Raw genomic sequence first — 15,596 nt, forward strand, 5'->3', positions numbered from 1 at the left:
CCGTCTAAGGCATCTGGTCAGCCATGGCAATGGTGCCCACCAGCTCCTACTGGGCACACTCTGCTTGGTGCTTGCTGAATGCCTAGGGAATCTCTCCTTGGTGTCTCTGAGGCTCTCTGTGGTGTAAGCATGTGCACTCTCCCACACGTCCCTGAAGGAGTTGCACACAGAGAGGGCATCTGGTTAGCTGCATGTGTCTCAGAGGTCCTGGCATATGACCTCTCGTAGTGCCCGTCCACCCTGGTTCTGGAACAAATCCATGTCTGTGGCTGGTGGGCACTGAGATGAAGACCACAGTTACCCTTCTGGCTGCCCTGAGGTGGGACGTCCTCTCCTTGCTGTCCACCAAGAGCCTTTGGTGCCTTAAACATGTTTGTCATTTCTGCAAGGCAGGGTCTTGTCCCCGGGGCCAGAGCAGCGGGCACAGTCCATCTAGGGGTGCCTCAGCTTTTCTCAAAGATCACTGGGCTCCCCACATGGGAACTTTGTGTCCTAACTCACTTGCTAAGCTCTTTGCAATAATCAATTAAGAGAAGCAATGGAGCACATGGCCAGCTGTTGCCCAGGAGATGAGCCTGTGTCTAGGGCCCCAGATCTTTAACCCACTCAAGCTAGAACATGTGTCTGTCATGTCTTTGTTCACAAGAGGGAGCGTGGGCCTAGAGAGGGCAAGCATGCACAATAGTTTCAGTGTATCCACAGGTAGAAGCGAGCCCCTTCTCCGTTGCCTGGCCTCTATTTTCTGGAAAATGGTGGTGGCGGGACTGCATGTCTGTAGATGAGCAGTCTTTTCACTTTCCTCTCTACCTGTGGCTTACAGCTTGGGAACTTAGGGCTCTAACCCCAGGGTCAGCCTGGTGAGACAGAGCCTATGCTGCATTCTGGAGGATGTAATTAGCCCAAGTGTGGCTAGGTGGGAGGTGACCAGAAGACACAGGTGCCTCTGCAGGGCCACCTCTCACCTTGGCTTAGTTTCCCAGGCCCCAGGGACCCGCTGGAATGCAACCTAGAAAAACTGGGGTGCTAATGCACTCAGTCAGGTGACAAGATGGCCCTCTTTCTACCCTACCTGCCCTCAGTTTCCCCAAACAGCCAGTTGCTGTTGTTTGGCAAACAATGTGGCCCTTGCTGGTCCTGGGGACTTGGGATTCTGATCCTGAAGGTTCTTTTGGCTGATGTGACCTTGAGTGGAGGCATAATCTCCTCTGTGGTCTGTGAAGTCTGCCCTGGAGGGTAGGGTGGTCTCAGTCTGGGTGGCTGCTATACCCTCCTCAGCTCACGTTCATATCCCTTCCATGACCAGGGCCACACTGCTTCTCCCCATTTTGCAGATGAAGCAGCCGAGGTCCGGATACTAGAAGTAACTTGACTGCCTGTCCAGACATCTCTGACTCTCTTTTATTTTCCTGGGCAGAGCTGAAAGACTGTGACGTAAATGCTTCAGAGGTAGGTGGCCTCCTTCTGAGCAGGTGGCTAACTAATGAAGACCTTCTCTCTTGTGACAGGGGCACCCTGGCAAAGAAGGTCCTCCAGGAGAGAAAGGAGGCCAGGTAGGTACCCCCTGCCCCCTGCCCCCACAGCCAGTCTCTGGATAAGTCTCCCAGGCAGGGTGGAGGACCGTGCCTGCATTGTAAGCTCTGGTCAGTTATTGAGAAGGTCTTTTGACTGTTGAAGGATGTCATTTCCCTGAACAGGATACCCCTGTTCCCCTCAGCTGAAAATTGCTTCACCACAAGGTGCCTAGGATGGGACCATGTTTCTTTGTCTTTTCTCAACCCAGCGCTGTGTTTATGTTACATGGCTGTCTCTTTCCCATCCCTTCCTGGTCTCCTGGAGCTGGACACAGCATCTGATTGTCGTCAGACAATTTTGCTCTTTGAAAGGCACCACCAGCTTCCTCCATCATCAGCATCAGCATCAGTGTGGACCTCGGGCAGGGCCTCCTACATATCCCATAGAGCTGCTTTACAGGGTCCCATGGAAGATGCCCAGGTCCTCTCACCTGAAAGTAGCTAATATTCCTTCCCTTTGATTTTAGGGTCCTCCTGGCCCCCAGGGTCCCATTGGCTACCCGGGTCCCCGAGGAGTCAAGGTAAGCGGGACTGTACAGCTCTAGGTCTTCCTGGGAGTCAGGGTGGGATGGGTGCATGGCCCTGGCTGGTTCCTGGAAGTTCCTCTGTGGTTCAGCCCCACTCCAGGCACTCTAGAGAGACCTAGCTCCCCAGTTCAGTGTACAGATACTGGGACCCTGGACATCAGATCTGAGCAGGTAAAAATGCAGCCTGCCAGCAAGGGGACAGACTGATACAGAGCATGGGACTAGCTCCTAGTCAGCCTGTGAGGAAGCAGGTGGCACTGGGCCATCCTCTTATGTTTACCATTTGTCCTACCAGGCTGATCTCAGGAGCCTCTCCCAGGGGGCAGATCTCATGAAGCAGGGGCATGGCCACCTGGGAGAAACCCAGAAACAGTCCTTTGAGCCACTGGCATGTTGGAAACGGGAAAAGACCAGCGTGTCCTCTCAATTCCCTGGGAGGCAGGGTTTATGGGAGATGTCCATTTGTTTACAATCATGTTTCTGCTGGTAGAAATTCCTGGAACCTTGTTAAGGGACACGGGATGCCAGAGCAATATTGAGAGCAACGTCCCTTTTGTCCCCTCGGCACTAACTGTGTTTGCTCTGAGCTGCAAGATTTAATCTCGAGTTCCGAGGTTCCCAGGGCGAAGGCACATTCCTCTGTAGAAGATGAGTGTGGACAGGGCCTTTTCTTCCCCCATAACAGGGACTTAGCAGCATCTCAAAGCTCCAGGCTTCCCGCCGGCAAAACAAGATAACATTTCCTCCCTTCAAACCCGACATGAAAGGAAGCACAGGTGTGCCCCTGTGAGTGTGCACGTGTACATAAGCGCAGGCACACAAATGACTTCTTAGGTTTGAAGGCTTTATAGAAATATGATCAAGGCTGCTGCAATCACCCGTCTGCTTTGTGGCACTTTCTCTCTGTCCAGCGTTGCTGCAGACCCAACGTACACAGCTGCCCTGGCGAGGGGGGAGGGAGGAGGACTCGGGACCTCAGTGTTCAGAGACTGTGCAGGATCTCACCAAGCATGGTGCCCCAGTCTAGACTTGAACCCAAATGGCCCTGCTTCCGTGTCTCAGAAACGGGGGCATCCCTCAAGAGCGACCTCTCAAGGATGACAGCCTTAGGCAGGTCAGGTTCCTCCGTAAGCATGCTTTTCCCAGCAGAATGCCTAGTGAATCCTGGAAGGGGGATAATTGAGCAGCACTGCTGATTATGGGAGCTCCGTGCGTGTTTATCTTACAAATTCCTGTCGCCTACCCCGAGCCTTTAGCAGCTCCTATACATGGCTAATTGCATGAGGCTTCCTCTGCAAGCTGAAAGGTGTTTACTTTAAAATGTTTATGGGGAATGCTCTTATCTATCTGATTAAAATTCACCCATGACATGAGCAATCCAGTTAGACTTGGAAGCAGAGGGAAAAGCAAGATTTAAGACAGTTTTCAAAAGAGAAATAGATGCTCCCGCTCCTTGCCCTCTTGAGAACAGAAGTGATGCTGGCCAGCTAGTGAGTGCCAGGCCCATGGACACAGCACAGGTGGGGGTGCTAGCTGTCACTATTAGGGTAGTTCCTTGACTAGGGAGATCTGGTCGTTTGCCATCTAAACTTCTCCCTGAGAAAGGGTTCTGCCGTGGATTATCCATCTGCTGTAAGAGAAATTCCATGATCAGGGGTTTTGAAATAGAGGCTGGAGGTCCAAGGTCAAGGAGCAAGTAGGTTCATCATTTGGTCAGAGCCGCTTCCTGCTTCACAGCCCGGGTCTCCTCACTGCGGCCTCTGAAGGCAGACAGGGCTGGCTCCCCCTACCTCCTCCCCTTCTCACTAAGAGATGAACTCAGGGCTTTGTGCATATCTGATGAGCATTCCACCACTGAGCTAAGTCCCCAGGCCCCTTTTCACTTTTGGTTTTGAGGCAGAATCTCACTAAGCTGCCTAGGTGGCTGGCCTTAAACTCAGGATCCTGCTTAAGCCTCAGGAGCAGTTTGGATTACAAGTCTGTGCCAGCAGGGCTGGCCCTGAGAATTCATCTCTGCCAGGTTCTTGTGGTTCTGTTTCTCCCTCCACGGACGTGCCTGGAAGAGTGAGAGGATGGGGGGACTTGAACAGTCACCCGAACAGCCCACCCACTGTCTTCTTCTTTGGGGACTTCTAGATACCCAGAAGGTATCTCAGGAAAAGAAGAGTGTTCAGAGACCATGAGCTCCAAGGCAAATGGCCAGACAGGGCACATTGTGCCTTCCTGGGCCCTTTGGACCACAGATGTTCTTAAACTCCTGTTGCTTGGGTGTTTAGGGCAAGCCTTGCTCACAGACTGTGTGTGGACAGGCGTGTGTCAGATGTCTCCAGGTCTGCTCTGGGCCCCCTGCATGTTTCAGTTCTGTCCACCATTAATTCAGGTCTGAGTAAGCGCAGAGCAGACTCCTTAGAGTCGGCACCCTTCTCCAGGACCTTTTCCTTCCTTAGCAGCCACCAAGGGCCAGGGGCTGCTGCCCTAACAGACTGGGCACCTCCACATCAACCCACATCTATTTGTCCAGTGTCAGGATGAGTAATCTATGAACAAGAGTTACTCTGACCCAGCTGCCACCCAGATTCTCCCTGCTCCCTGGCTATCCATTTCACATCCCAAGTCTTGCATCATGGGATGCCGAGTAGGGATGTTGCCAATAATGGACTTGTCTCCTGATGTTCCGAGCACTCCCTCCCTCCAGTGGTTAAGCTCTCATGGTACCTGTGCCCCTGGTTTATAGCTCCTAGCTTCCTGTGTCAAGGCCCAGGCCACAGGCCGGGCTCCTGAGTTGGTGTGTCTCCACCCTTCATTCTAAAGCTCTTCCCAACCCCAACAGAAGGCTTAGAACTACCAAGCTCTGTGGAGCTCTGGCCAGCAGAGGGCAGCTGGTGGCCCCTGGGTCCAGAAGGTGGCTCAGGCCCAGGCTGCAGCCTCATCCAGAAGAACTGGGCCACGTGGCTTCTCTGGGGTCCTATGCAAAGATGACTTGAGGCAGATCCCGGAGTCAATAGTGAGTCCATGTAGGTAAATGGCACTCCTTTCAGAGGCCTAAGGTCAAAAGTCATGGACTGTGAGGATGTGGCTGCATCTGTCATTAGGTCTCACGATCTCACTTCCATCAGCAGAGGCACTGGGCCCACTGAGAATGGGGGAAAGGGGTGTGGTCTGTGTCCTTAGAGCTGTGTCCACCCTGGGCTGAGGACAGCCACAGCCATCGTTGTAACATTAGTTGATGTAATATTGTGTCGCCTTTCAATGATAAAGCAGAGTTAACACAGACAGATGGGGCACAGCCACTGTCTACTGGATGCCTAGTATGCACTGGTCACAAGGCTAGGGTCCTCATCAGTCCACTTCCAGGTAAGGAAACTGAGGCACACAGAAGACTGGGACGTCCTCAGAAGCCAAAGAACAGAGTCAGGATCTTAACCCGCCTGCCTGCATTGAGTTCTTCCTAACTGCAGGGATTGAGGGACTGTTTCTAGAACAGGCAGGCATGTTAGCATAGGAAAGTGTTCGAGGGGGTTGGACCCTTGGAAAGGCAAAACCAGACCTCTGAGTAGTTGGCCAGGGAGAGGTTTGGATGTTTGTATAGAAAGAGGATTCAAAGGCCACTGTAGGAATGAAGGATACTGGGGGCCTCACGTGAGCCACTGTCAATCAATGTGAGCACAGGAAACGCCTCTCCCTCCTGAGATGGGGATGTGTTGGATGAGGGCTCATCTGAGGCTGGTATATACCACCTGTGGGAGCCGTTCCCTTGGCCCCCGCCCCCGGGCCTTGTGTGTTTGTGATCACTCTCTTTTCTTGCCTGCACAGGGGGCAGATGGCATCCGAGGTCTGAAGGGCACCAAAGGCGAGAAGGTAAGGGTCTGTCCCCTTGAGGGTGGGCTGGCTCAGCGTGATGCAAGACCCAGTGAGGTTTCCTCTGAATGTGGAGGGGATTGATGTCACCCTGAAGGAAGCTCACTTGTCTGTAAAAGGAGAAAGGAGCTGCTGAGGACCGTGGTACTGTCAGCATCTCCTGGGCTGGCCTGGAGCATGAGGCCCTAGGGTGGCCATGTGACTGTCTTCACATCCCTCCCTCCCCCAAGTTTCTCCCTGTGGGTCCTTCACAGGCAGCAGTCCTCATGGTGGTCAGTTGTCAGTGTTATTACCTGAGAAGCCCAGCATTCCTACCCAGAGTCCATCCAGGCCAGGTTTACAGTCCGGTCTCAGGGCTCAGAGCTGGGACATGTGAAGGCATGTCCCGCTCAGTGACTATTCACACTCACATATAAGCCACATTTCAGAATGTGGTGCTGCCTGCCGTGGTCAAGGCTGCCTATCAGGCCTCTATGGATCATCATTGGTTAATACAAAGCTAACTAATGACTCTGAGTGCCATCGAGTCAGAGTGCCCAGTACCCCTGGCAGATGAGACATCCTGAGCCTCATGGAACTGTGCAGCCAGCCACTTCTGTCCTTTGCATTTGGTGGTAGGAGGACTGGCACTTGGAAGTGACCTGCCCGTCTTGAGCTCCATCCTATTGGGCACCCCCCTGCCATTCCGCTGTAGCTAGCGGGTGTGTTTGCCCTTTGGGGCAGGCTGTGGAGCTCCCTGGGATACTGGGGTCTGAAGGCTGTGAGAGCAGGGCCTGCCAAGCCTGAGCTCAAGTGCCTGTGCTTGCAGGTATTCATGCCACTGCTTCTCACAGGACACCCGTGGATATTTTTGCCTCCTTTCCTGAATGATCTGCTAGCCTGAAATCTATTCTCTAGAGACTACTTCAAGGGCTGTGGTGGGAACAGCACACTATCTGTGTGGTCTACCTTGTGTCTGGGTGTTAACTAACCAGCCAGCTACCCTTTGGGCAGGCCAAGGAGCCTTTCATTCTCTACCCCTTCCAAAGCACCTCCATAAATAGAACACTAGGCCTCCTTCTGCAGGGTCAGGGGAATGGCTGTGTCTTCTGAACAGTTTAGCCAAGAACACCTCTTCATGCATCTTCTAGGGATTTAGCGAAAGGCAAGTTCCCTTAGGAACAGAACCCCACCCCACCCCACCCACCCCACCACGCTCCCTTGCCAAGGACTTTCCCAGCCCTGTGTCCCAGAACTCCCACCCTGTTGGGAGGCTCTATGACTGAAGGGCCTCTGCCTTTTTGAGGAGGGTTTCTAGCTTCACTGCTTTACTTTGTCTTGTCTTCATGAGACAGAGCTGTATGGGAAGATGTGACTGGGTTCCTTGGGATGTTGCCTTACCAGTTTCCTGGGATGTCCCAAGGGGCCCAGGAAAGCAGATTGGGATGGTTCTAGGGAGAAGGGATGTCTGAGAACCTATGGCCCTGGTATGTCATGCATACTGTGCATACTATGGCAGGGGCCTTGGGGCTGAGTCAGAGGCCGGGGGTCCACATGCCTCATTCTGGGCAGGCACGAAGCTTCCTCCCTGTATAGCTCTCCTGCTTCTACCACAGGCTTGGGGCTCTGCATTGTGCAGCGGAAAGTGGTACTGTGGAGTGGAGTTCTTCTCTGAAGGCTGATGTATTTTCTTGTCTATGCTCAGGGTGAAGATGGCTTCCCTGGCTTTAAAGGCGACATGGGAATAAAGGGTGACCGGGTGAGTGTTGTGGGCCTAGGATTTGGGCCAGGGACAAGTAGAGTGGGTCTGGGGACCTGCATAAAAGCTATGGGTTTTGGGGAGCACAGAGCAGCTTATCAGAAAGAAGATAACACTTCTGCAAGACCTTGGTCTGAGGACAGAGTATCGGGAGCTGGGGTTCCCAGTCCAAAGCCAGAGCTGTGTTAACCCCAAGGACAACTGTGGTCACTGGAACTCTACCCTGGGTGTAGCTTAGTAAGGACAGAGGTCCCTGGGTTACAGAAAAATTTGACTCCAGAGGATGGTGAGCATCCCCGGGAAGAGGAAATGGGAGCGGGGATGGAAACCATCTAGACAGGCCCATAAGCAAGCCACTGCCCAAGATGTAGCAGATGGTCAGCAGGACCATACCCTATTGAGGGTCTGCAGTCTCTGCTGAGCTCCTGGACCATCCTGGTCCCCAGGAGGCACCCAAGTCTCTCTTGAAGGCCATGCAACCCCAGTACTCTGCCGTTTGGTGCTGGGCAGTGGGTGAAGTCCCCACAGCCTGACCGCTTTCTGATAAGTTGCTCACCCCAGCTCCAGAGAAAGCTGTCGGTGCAGAAGAGGGCATGGTTTTCTCAGGTCGGGATGCCTAGCACAGCAAGCACAATGAACCAGGGTTTAACAGTGGCACCGAGGGCAGTTTCTAGGCGGCGACCTTTAGATCCACCTGCTAGCTCCTGCTGAGAAGTTCCCCCACAACTTCAGAATGAGTCAGAGCCTGGCAGAAGGTGACGCACTGTGCTCCCAGTAGCCCAGCTGTTGTACACACCCGAGTATTGCCTATTGGCTCACTCAGGCCTGTTGTCCGCTTCTCTAATTATCCCCAAATGGGCCCCAAAGGTGCCTTCGGCTAATGTTCCAGAACAAGAGGGCCTATACACTTGACACATGTCGTCACAACCTGACAGAGAATGGCAGAAACCACCTGCAAGTCTATCAGAGGAGGAGAATAAAATAGGGATTTGGTGTCCCATTATGCTGCTGCTGAAGGTGGCTGCCCCGGGCCTCCTCCAGATGCAGGTTCTTCAGTGCCTCAGCTGAGGGGCTACCCCAGGTCAACAGCAGGAGACCCTTTGACTCCTCCTCTCTGGTGTCTTGGCACACACAATTAGAGTCCACTTGACTGAGGCACAGGTGTGGTGGTATGTGGCTGTAATCTCAAGAGACGAGGCAGGAGGATAGGTATGAGTTTGCAGCCAGTTTGGTGTTTATTGAGAGACCTTGGAGATGAGATAGAGGTAGGAGATAAATGGTGGATAGATAGATGATAAATAGATAGGTAGATAGATAGATAGATAGATAGATAGATAGATAGATAGATAGACAGACAGACAGACAGGTAGATAGATAATAGATGATAGATAGATAGATGATAGATAGATAGATAGATAGATAGATAGATAGATAGATAGATAGATAGGTAACTAGGTAACGAGTCACACAAAAGGTACTTCCTGGGAGCACAGTTCAGATTTCAACAGATGAGGGTGAGATGAGGGAGCAGGTGCTATGGCTTTGCTTCCCTAGAGCCTTGCGCTGGGCTTTCTGTAGGTGCTCAGGTGTGACTACCTAGAGGATTGGTAGGTTGAATGAGCACTCTGCAGTTGTCTGTCTCTGAGCCGTCTGTGCTTTGATGTGTGGGGGTCATCCATCTGTCTGCAGCTGCTCTTGGAAGCAGCAAGTCAGAGGACTCATGCACAGGTCACTAAGAGCTCAGGGTACCTATTTGGAGATGACCACAGTGCTTCTGCGGCCTGCGTGGGTCTTCTTTGTCTAGATGTAGACTTCACACCTGCAACTAGGTACACTGGATGAAGTCTCTAGTGTGCATTCTGGGTCTCCTGGGTGTGGGTTATAGCCAGATCACTGTCCAGTTGGGGAGAGGTCCACCTTGATGCCTCCTGAGGCTTCAGAAGAAGATGAATTTGAAGACTGTGGTGGTTGGGTCTGGATCAACTAGGAGATACACCTCTGGGTGGGCCTTTGAGAGCATGGCCTGGAAAGATTACTGTTCTTCTAGAGAACTCCAACTAATGCAGGGACAGAGCAAGTTGCAGCCACTATTGTTAACTAGTTATTTTAGCCAGGAGTCACTGAACTAGACAGAGGAGTCAGGGAGCAGAGATGGCAGCCATAGTGGCACTCGGTGCAGAGAGGTGACAGCAATCTAGCTGCTCTTTGGATTTACCACTGGTTTGCAGAGAAAGGCCAGGCAAGCTCAGTTCTCACACAGCATGCCTGCTTGGCAGCCCTACCCCAGGATGGTGGGAGGCGTCAGTTGGGGGTAGAGACTGGGAAGGGTCTCCCTCACCTTGCCTTTTTTGATTGCAGGGGGAGATCGGCCCACCTGGTCCTCGAGGAGAAGATGGTCCTGAAGGCCCAAAGGGTCGTGGTGGTCCCAATGGTGATCCCGGTCCTCTGGGACCCACTGGGGAGAAGGTTTGTGTTTACAATGCTTAACTGTGCCTCGAGGGCTCTGAGTACCAGATGGGTAGTGGGACTCCTGAATAGCCCATGCCCACCGCCCCCAGCCTTTGCCACATCTCCCAGTGTGTGTGTGTGTGTGTGTGTGTGTGTGTGTGTGTGTGTGTGTGTGTATCCATTGGTCATTTTCCTGTTCCAAGTTCCCCTTCTGAGCCCCCCACCACACCTTGGAGGAGTGTTTTCCTCCAGGTAGAGGCAAAGCTTGGGGACCTCACCAGCCATACATGAGCACCCATCCCTATCAAGTCCTGTCTCCACTTTGGGAGTGACAGAATGTCCTCACTGCAGTCTGACAGCCTGGCATGTGCATGAGGCTCCAGTAGACACCTGTCTCTAGCCTGCCCTGTACCAGCAGTACCCTCCTACACCTTGTCCCCAGTAACCTGGGGAGGAGGGGACACAGGAGGACTCAAGCCTCCCACTCCATCTGGCCCTGGGCTAGAACTCTTACAGAGTGTTCAGAACCCCCACAGATAAGACCATTCTTCCTCCTGGCCATGTTATCCATCCCTTTGCTTGGTGTTTGGTTTTCCAGGCATGCTGGTAGGGTAGGGCTTAGAGACCACTCAGTTCCAGGCGGACATCCAGTTGTCTCTGTATGCCGACCATACCCTTCTAACCTGCCCTAGCCCCTCTCAGAATACGCCAGTGTTCTCTGCTCAGAGAACAAGGTTGAGTAGTCATGTTTGTGATTTATGAGTCTTTTTTCTGCTCCTAGGGAAAGCTCGGAGTGCCAGGATTACCAGGGTACCCAGGAAGACAAGGGCCAAAGGTAATTTAAGCCCTGCTAAGTATGTCCCGGCAGGCGCCATCCCATGTGGCACCCCACACACTCCAAACCCCCTTATCCATTTTCCACTTCTGCATGGCCATAGTAGAACAATATGTTCACCATGATCTCATAGTCCCCAGGCAGCCTTTGACCAAGCTCAAAGAAAGCACTTGGACAATGAGTTGAGCCTTTCAGGGAAGGGGACAGAAACTATCCCAGCCACAGGGCCAGTTCTGGGGCCTGGTGGCCTGCTGGGGAGGCTTAGCCCCCTGACTTACCCACGTCACTTTATTTGGAAGTTTGGAGACTGTTTGTATCGGAGCAGAGACAACCACTGTCTTATCAGCAGTCATGTTCAGGCTTAAGTGGAACAGGTCCTAAAGGCTTTGGAAATCAGTGTGAACATTATTTTCTTCTCATCCCACATTTGATTATTCATGGTTCCTCCTTAAACAATAACCGTTGGCTGCCCTGGAGACCTGGTTAGCAGCCCTCAGCCAGCCTGCCCCAGATTTGCATCCCCGCCCTTCTGCTGCCTGCTGGCTTCACTCTCTTTGACGCCCAAGAGTCAGGGCTTGTCAACCAAAGAAGGGTGGGCTGTATGGGCGAATGATGGCCTGTCCTCTGGTCCACTCCGTGTGAACACACACCCAGCCTGCAGGAACATGTCCCTTAGATGTGACTACAATGTGTCTGCCACCTGGAGTGGTCCGCCTCAGCATTGGGGGATGGGCTCCGCCCCAGCGTTGGGGGATGGGCTCCGCCCCAGCGTTGGGGGATGGGCTCCTGGGCACGGTTTCCTTCCTCTTTTCAGGCACTTGTCTCAGGAGGAGAGAAAAGGAGTGGAGACATTTGAGAGAGGGGAGGGTGGGATGTGACTTGGCACTGGCCGCTCTGGGGGCGCGAGAAAAGCAGGATCTGAAACTCTGTCCTTGGGTTGTGACTGGATGCAGCAATGGGCTGCACAGTGGCCTGGGAGTTCTGTGTCATCCACTCCAGGCCCCTTGTTTCAACCTTCTGCCTGGGTGGCTAGGTGGACATAGAGAAGGACTGCAAGGCATGGAAACAAGCAGATTTCCTGGAACAGGAATGTGCTCAGGTCAGGATGCCAGGCTACCCAGAGGGCAGAGACTCACAAAGGGCCATAGACAACACCTGCATCGGTGCACAGTGGGCTGCCCTGGGTATGTCCTGGGGAGCCCCTGTGGCATCTTTTTGTACATAGAGGGAGTTTGGATGCTTGGCACACTGAAGTCTTGAGAACTATATTTGGCCTGTTCATACATCTGTGCCTGGATTTGTATCCATTTCTGACCTTGCAAACCATCATGCTTTAGTTAAGGCATTATGGACAGATCACAAAGTATGACAGCAGGATCAGTGAACAGAGCTGAAAGATGCAACCCCCATTTCCAGGGAACGTCAGCCACACATTCCCCAAAACATCAGCTGGCAATGCACAGTCTCTGTGTGGGGAGTTGGATGGAGTATACTAGGACTTAACTTTGGGTTCTAGATTTGGAGTCTAGAGAATGCTCAAGAAATATTCAGGGTGTTGAATGGGTGGCAGGCAGGTGGCTAGACAAATGGATGATAGAGAATAAAACGATGGGTGAATGGGCATTCCATGGGTAGATGAGTAGGGTGGTTAGCTGGGTGGGCATTCCATGAGTGGATGAGTAGGGTGGTTAGTGGGTGGGTATTCCATGGGTGGATGAGTAGGGTGGTTAGCTGGGTGGGCATTCCATGGGTGGATGAGTAGAGTGGTTAGCTGGGTGGGCATTCCATGGGTGGATGAGTAGGGTGGTTAGTGGGTGGGCATTCCATGGGTGGATAAGTAGGGTGGTTAGTGGGTGGGCATTCCATGGGTGGATGAGTAGGGTGGTTAGTGGGTGGGCATTCCATGGGTGGATGAATAGGGTAGCTACCTAGGTCATTTGGGTACAAAGCAGATTCGGTCAGTGGGTAAGGAAGGGGTGTGACCAGTAGCAGGACCTTGTCCTGGTGGGCATGGCAGCGCGGCCCTTGCTCCTGGCTTGGCGGTCTTGTTTCATCTCCCCTTAACTGTCTTGCAGGGCTCCATTGGATTCCCTGGCTTCCCGGGTGCCAACGGAGAGAAGGGCGGCAGGGTAAGGACTGCTCGGCTGCCTTGGTGTGCAGGTGTTGGCTCTCCAGTCAGCGCTCTGTTGGTTTTCCCCATTTGTTATCAAAACCACTTTTTCAGAGGTAGCTGACCTTGAGCTCTAGGCCTTTCTTTAACTTTCAGTTATGGAGGCGCCATGATTGGAAGGGGCAATGGTAAGAAAGAGCATACTGGGAAAATGGGGCTTTCTGATGGACGGGAGTCAGGAAGCTCTTGGGGCGCCTCCAGATTCTCCTCTTTCTGAGAGACTTTCCTGTCTCCCTGAGTGCCGTGTCTCCCAGACTTACAGTTCCTGTTGGAAGTTACCCCGGTTGTAAATACAAGGCAGGGCATGACACCATTGGGTTCCCTCAGTTGTCATCCTCACAGAGGTATCTTGAGGGCCGACCTGGGGGAGCCACACACCCCCACCTTCTGTGATGTCCTTGTTGGCTCAGGCCTTCCCTGTAGAAGCCCTCCTGGACATCACTGGTGACATTACAGAGCCTGAGCACCTCCAGTTGGGAGGTGGAGAGTGATGGTCATCTTGGGCCTTGGGCATCCAGGGGACAGAGAGGCCATTGTGGTTGGGGACACAGAACAGAGTGCTCCTGACTGGCTTCTTTCTACTTCCATAGAGCTGAGGCTGGGGCTCTTCCTGGCAGGACATTGCTTCATCAGAATGTCATGTGTAAAGCAGAGTTGATGTGCTCTTGAAAACCAGGAGAATGACTTCAGAATATGAGACCATGTGAACAAGCCAGTGGTCACCAGCCTCACAATTCAGAAAGCAGGGATGTCCTGGGAGGGAGCTCACAGGGTGGAGGCTATCTACTGCTACCATCGCCTCTTTCTCATGTGGTCCCTTTATCATCTTTCCATTTTCTATGTATCTTCTATTTTCTATCTATCTATCTATCTATCTATCTATCTATCTATCTATCTATCATCTATCTATCTATCTATCTATCTATCTATCTATCTATCTATCTATCTATCATCTATCTATCTATCATCTATCCCTCTCTTCTCAGTCAGACCCTCTATTTAGAAACGTCTGACTAGTGTCTGTGGCCAGGGTTGTCCCCTGGAATATTTGGACATATTCCCTGTGAGGCCCAGGGTCTCACAGGTGTGGAAGATGCTGCTGTCATAGGATGGAAAGAAAGCCCAAGGGCTGTTGCTTTGCCTAAGTGGGAGCTCAACCAAAAATTGAGTGTCCTTGGACCACTAGGTATGGCTGACTTTCGCCAGCTGTCCATGGAGGCTGGAGGCCGGGCTGGCCTTGCAATCAGCCTCTGGTGCAGAATCGTATCCTGAATTAACGCCAACCCCAAGGTTCGGGCTGTGTTGTCCTGTTGCTTCCTTGTGCTGTGGACCCCTGAGTCACATGGGCTTCACAGAAGGCAGTTCATTTGCTTGCACTGCACGTCTCCTAAGCCCTTGCTAAGCTCAGAGCTTACCAGGCAGGGGATGCTCCAGTGACTGAGCAAGATAAGGAGCAGCCAGTAACCAGTGCTCAAGGGTAATGAGCATGCAAGGAAGGATAAAGCGAGCCCCTAGACCCGGGTACTACCGGGAGGCAGAGATGTTCCTGCTAAGACCAGAAAGGGGTGGAGAGCAGAACCACTTAGAGAAGCTGGTGTAGCTGAGCCCAGGGCAGAGCCCTGGGCTGGTGGAGGCTGTGGAGGCCTTGCCTGTGCAGTGCCTCGGGGTGGGTCTTTATCCCAAGGCAGCCAGAGTTTAGTCATGGGGGTAGTAACTCTGGGGAGATTTTTGAAGTAGTTCCGGTCCCGTGTGGGAGATGATCAAGAAGGGACTGAGGGCTGTGAAGGGGACGAGTCTGTGCTGCACCCTGGAGACCTGCTCTGCTCGCAGATGATCTGGTCAGCAGGCCACCTCTAGCGTGGGATGCCAGGCCGGGTTTACAGCACGTGCATGTGTTTGCCACTCACACAAGCGCTACACCTCAGTCCTTGGTTACCAGAGATGGCTTCAGCAAAGCTAGTAGCTCGTGTCTTCCTGTCAGTGGGAGGTAAAGTGGGAAACCATCAGAAGCAACACTGCACCAACCAGCCAGCTGCAGACCAAGGCAGAGCCACGACACAAGCAAAGCTGTGTCTTAGGATGAGACTGTACCCCGCCCCTCGGAGGCGTCCCAGGAGAGGAAGGCCCCGCTGAGCGAATTCAAGGCTTTTTATACTTCAGCTTGTCCTTGTGCTCCAGAAAGTTGTAGACGAGGCCATTTCAGGGATCTCCTATTCTTTCCCGGGGGGGTCTAGAGGCCAGGTGCACCCGAACAATTAATTTGTGAGGGAGTCCTGGATGTATGCTTCGATCAGCACTTCCAGTCACCAGGCCAAGCTCTAGTGGGGGTTAGATTACCACACACCCTGCTGAGCACCTTGCCACCTCAGGGCCCAGATGGAAGCTGGGTAGAGACCTCTTTGCCTCCTCCCAATGCTTGTGTGCCTAGATGCCCCAGGTTCCATCAGGG

The 15,596-nt window shown here is 52.8% G+C and overlaps 1 protein-coding gene across 1 annotated transcript in view; it reads left to right on the forward strand.

The window, feature by feature from the left end:
* Window positions 1–15,596, forward strand: part of Col5a1 (collagen type V alpha 1 chain) — a 152,375-nt gene that overhangs the window by 94,247 nt on the left and 42,532 nt on the right. Inside the window, exons 26-32 of the mRNA XM_059262197.1 lie at window positions 1,506–1,550; window positions 2,039–2,092; window positions 5,912–5,956; window positions 7,641–7,694; window positions 10,053–10,160; window positions 10,924–10,977; window positions 13,053–13,106. Of these exons, the coding sequence (XP_059118180.1) occupies window positions 1,506–1,550; window positions 2,039–2,092; window positions 5,912–5,956; window positions 7,641–7,694; window positions 10,053–10,160; window positions 10,924–10,977; window positions 13,053–13,106 (414 nt within the window). The remainder of the gene's footprint in view (window positions 1–1,505; window positions 1,551–2,038; window positions 2,093–5,911; window positions 5,957–7,640; window positions 7,695–10,052; window positions 10,161–10,923; window positions 10,978–13,052; window positions 13,107–15,596) is intronic.

Source organism: Peromyscus eremicus, chromosome 4 (genome assembly GCF_949786415.1).
Source record: "Peromyscus eremicus chromosome 4, PerEre_H2_v1, whole genome shotgun sequence".
NCBI classification, from domain to species: domain Eukaryota; kingdom Metazoa; phylum Chordata; class Mammalia; order Rodentia; family Cricetidae; genus Peromyscus; species Peromyscus eremicus.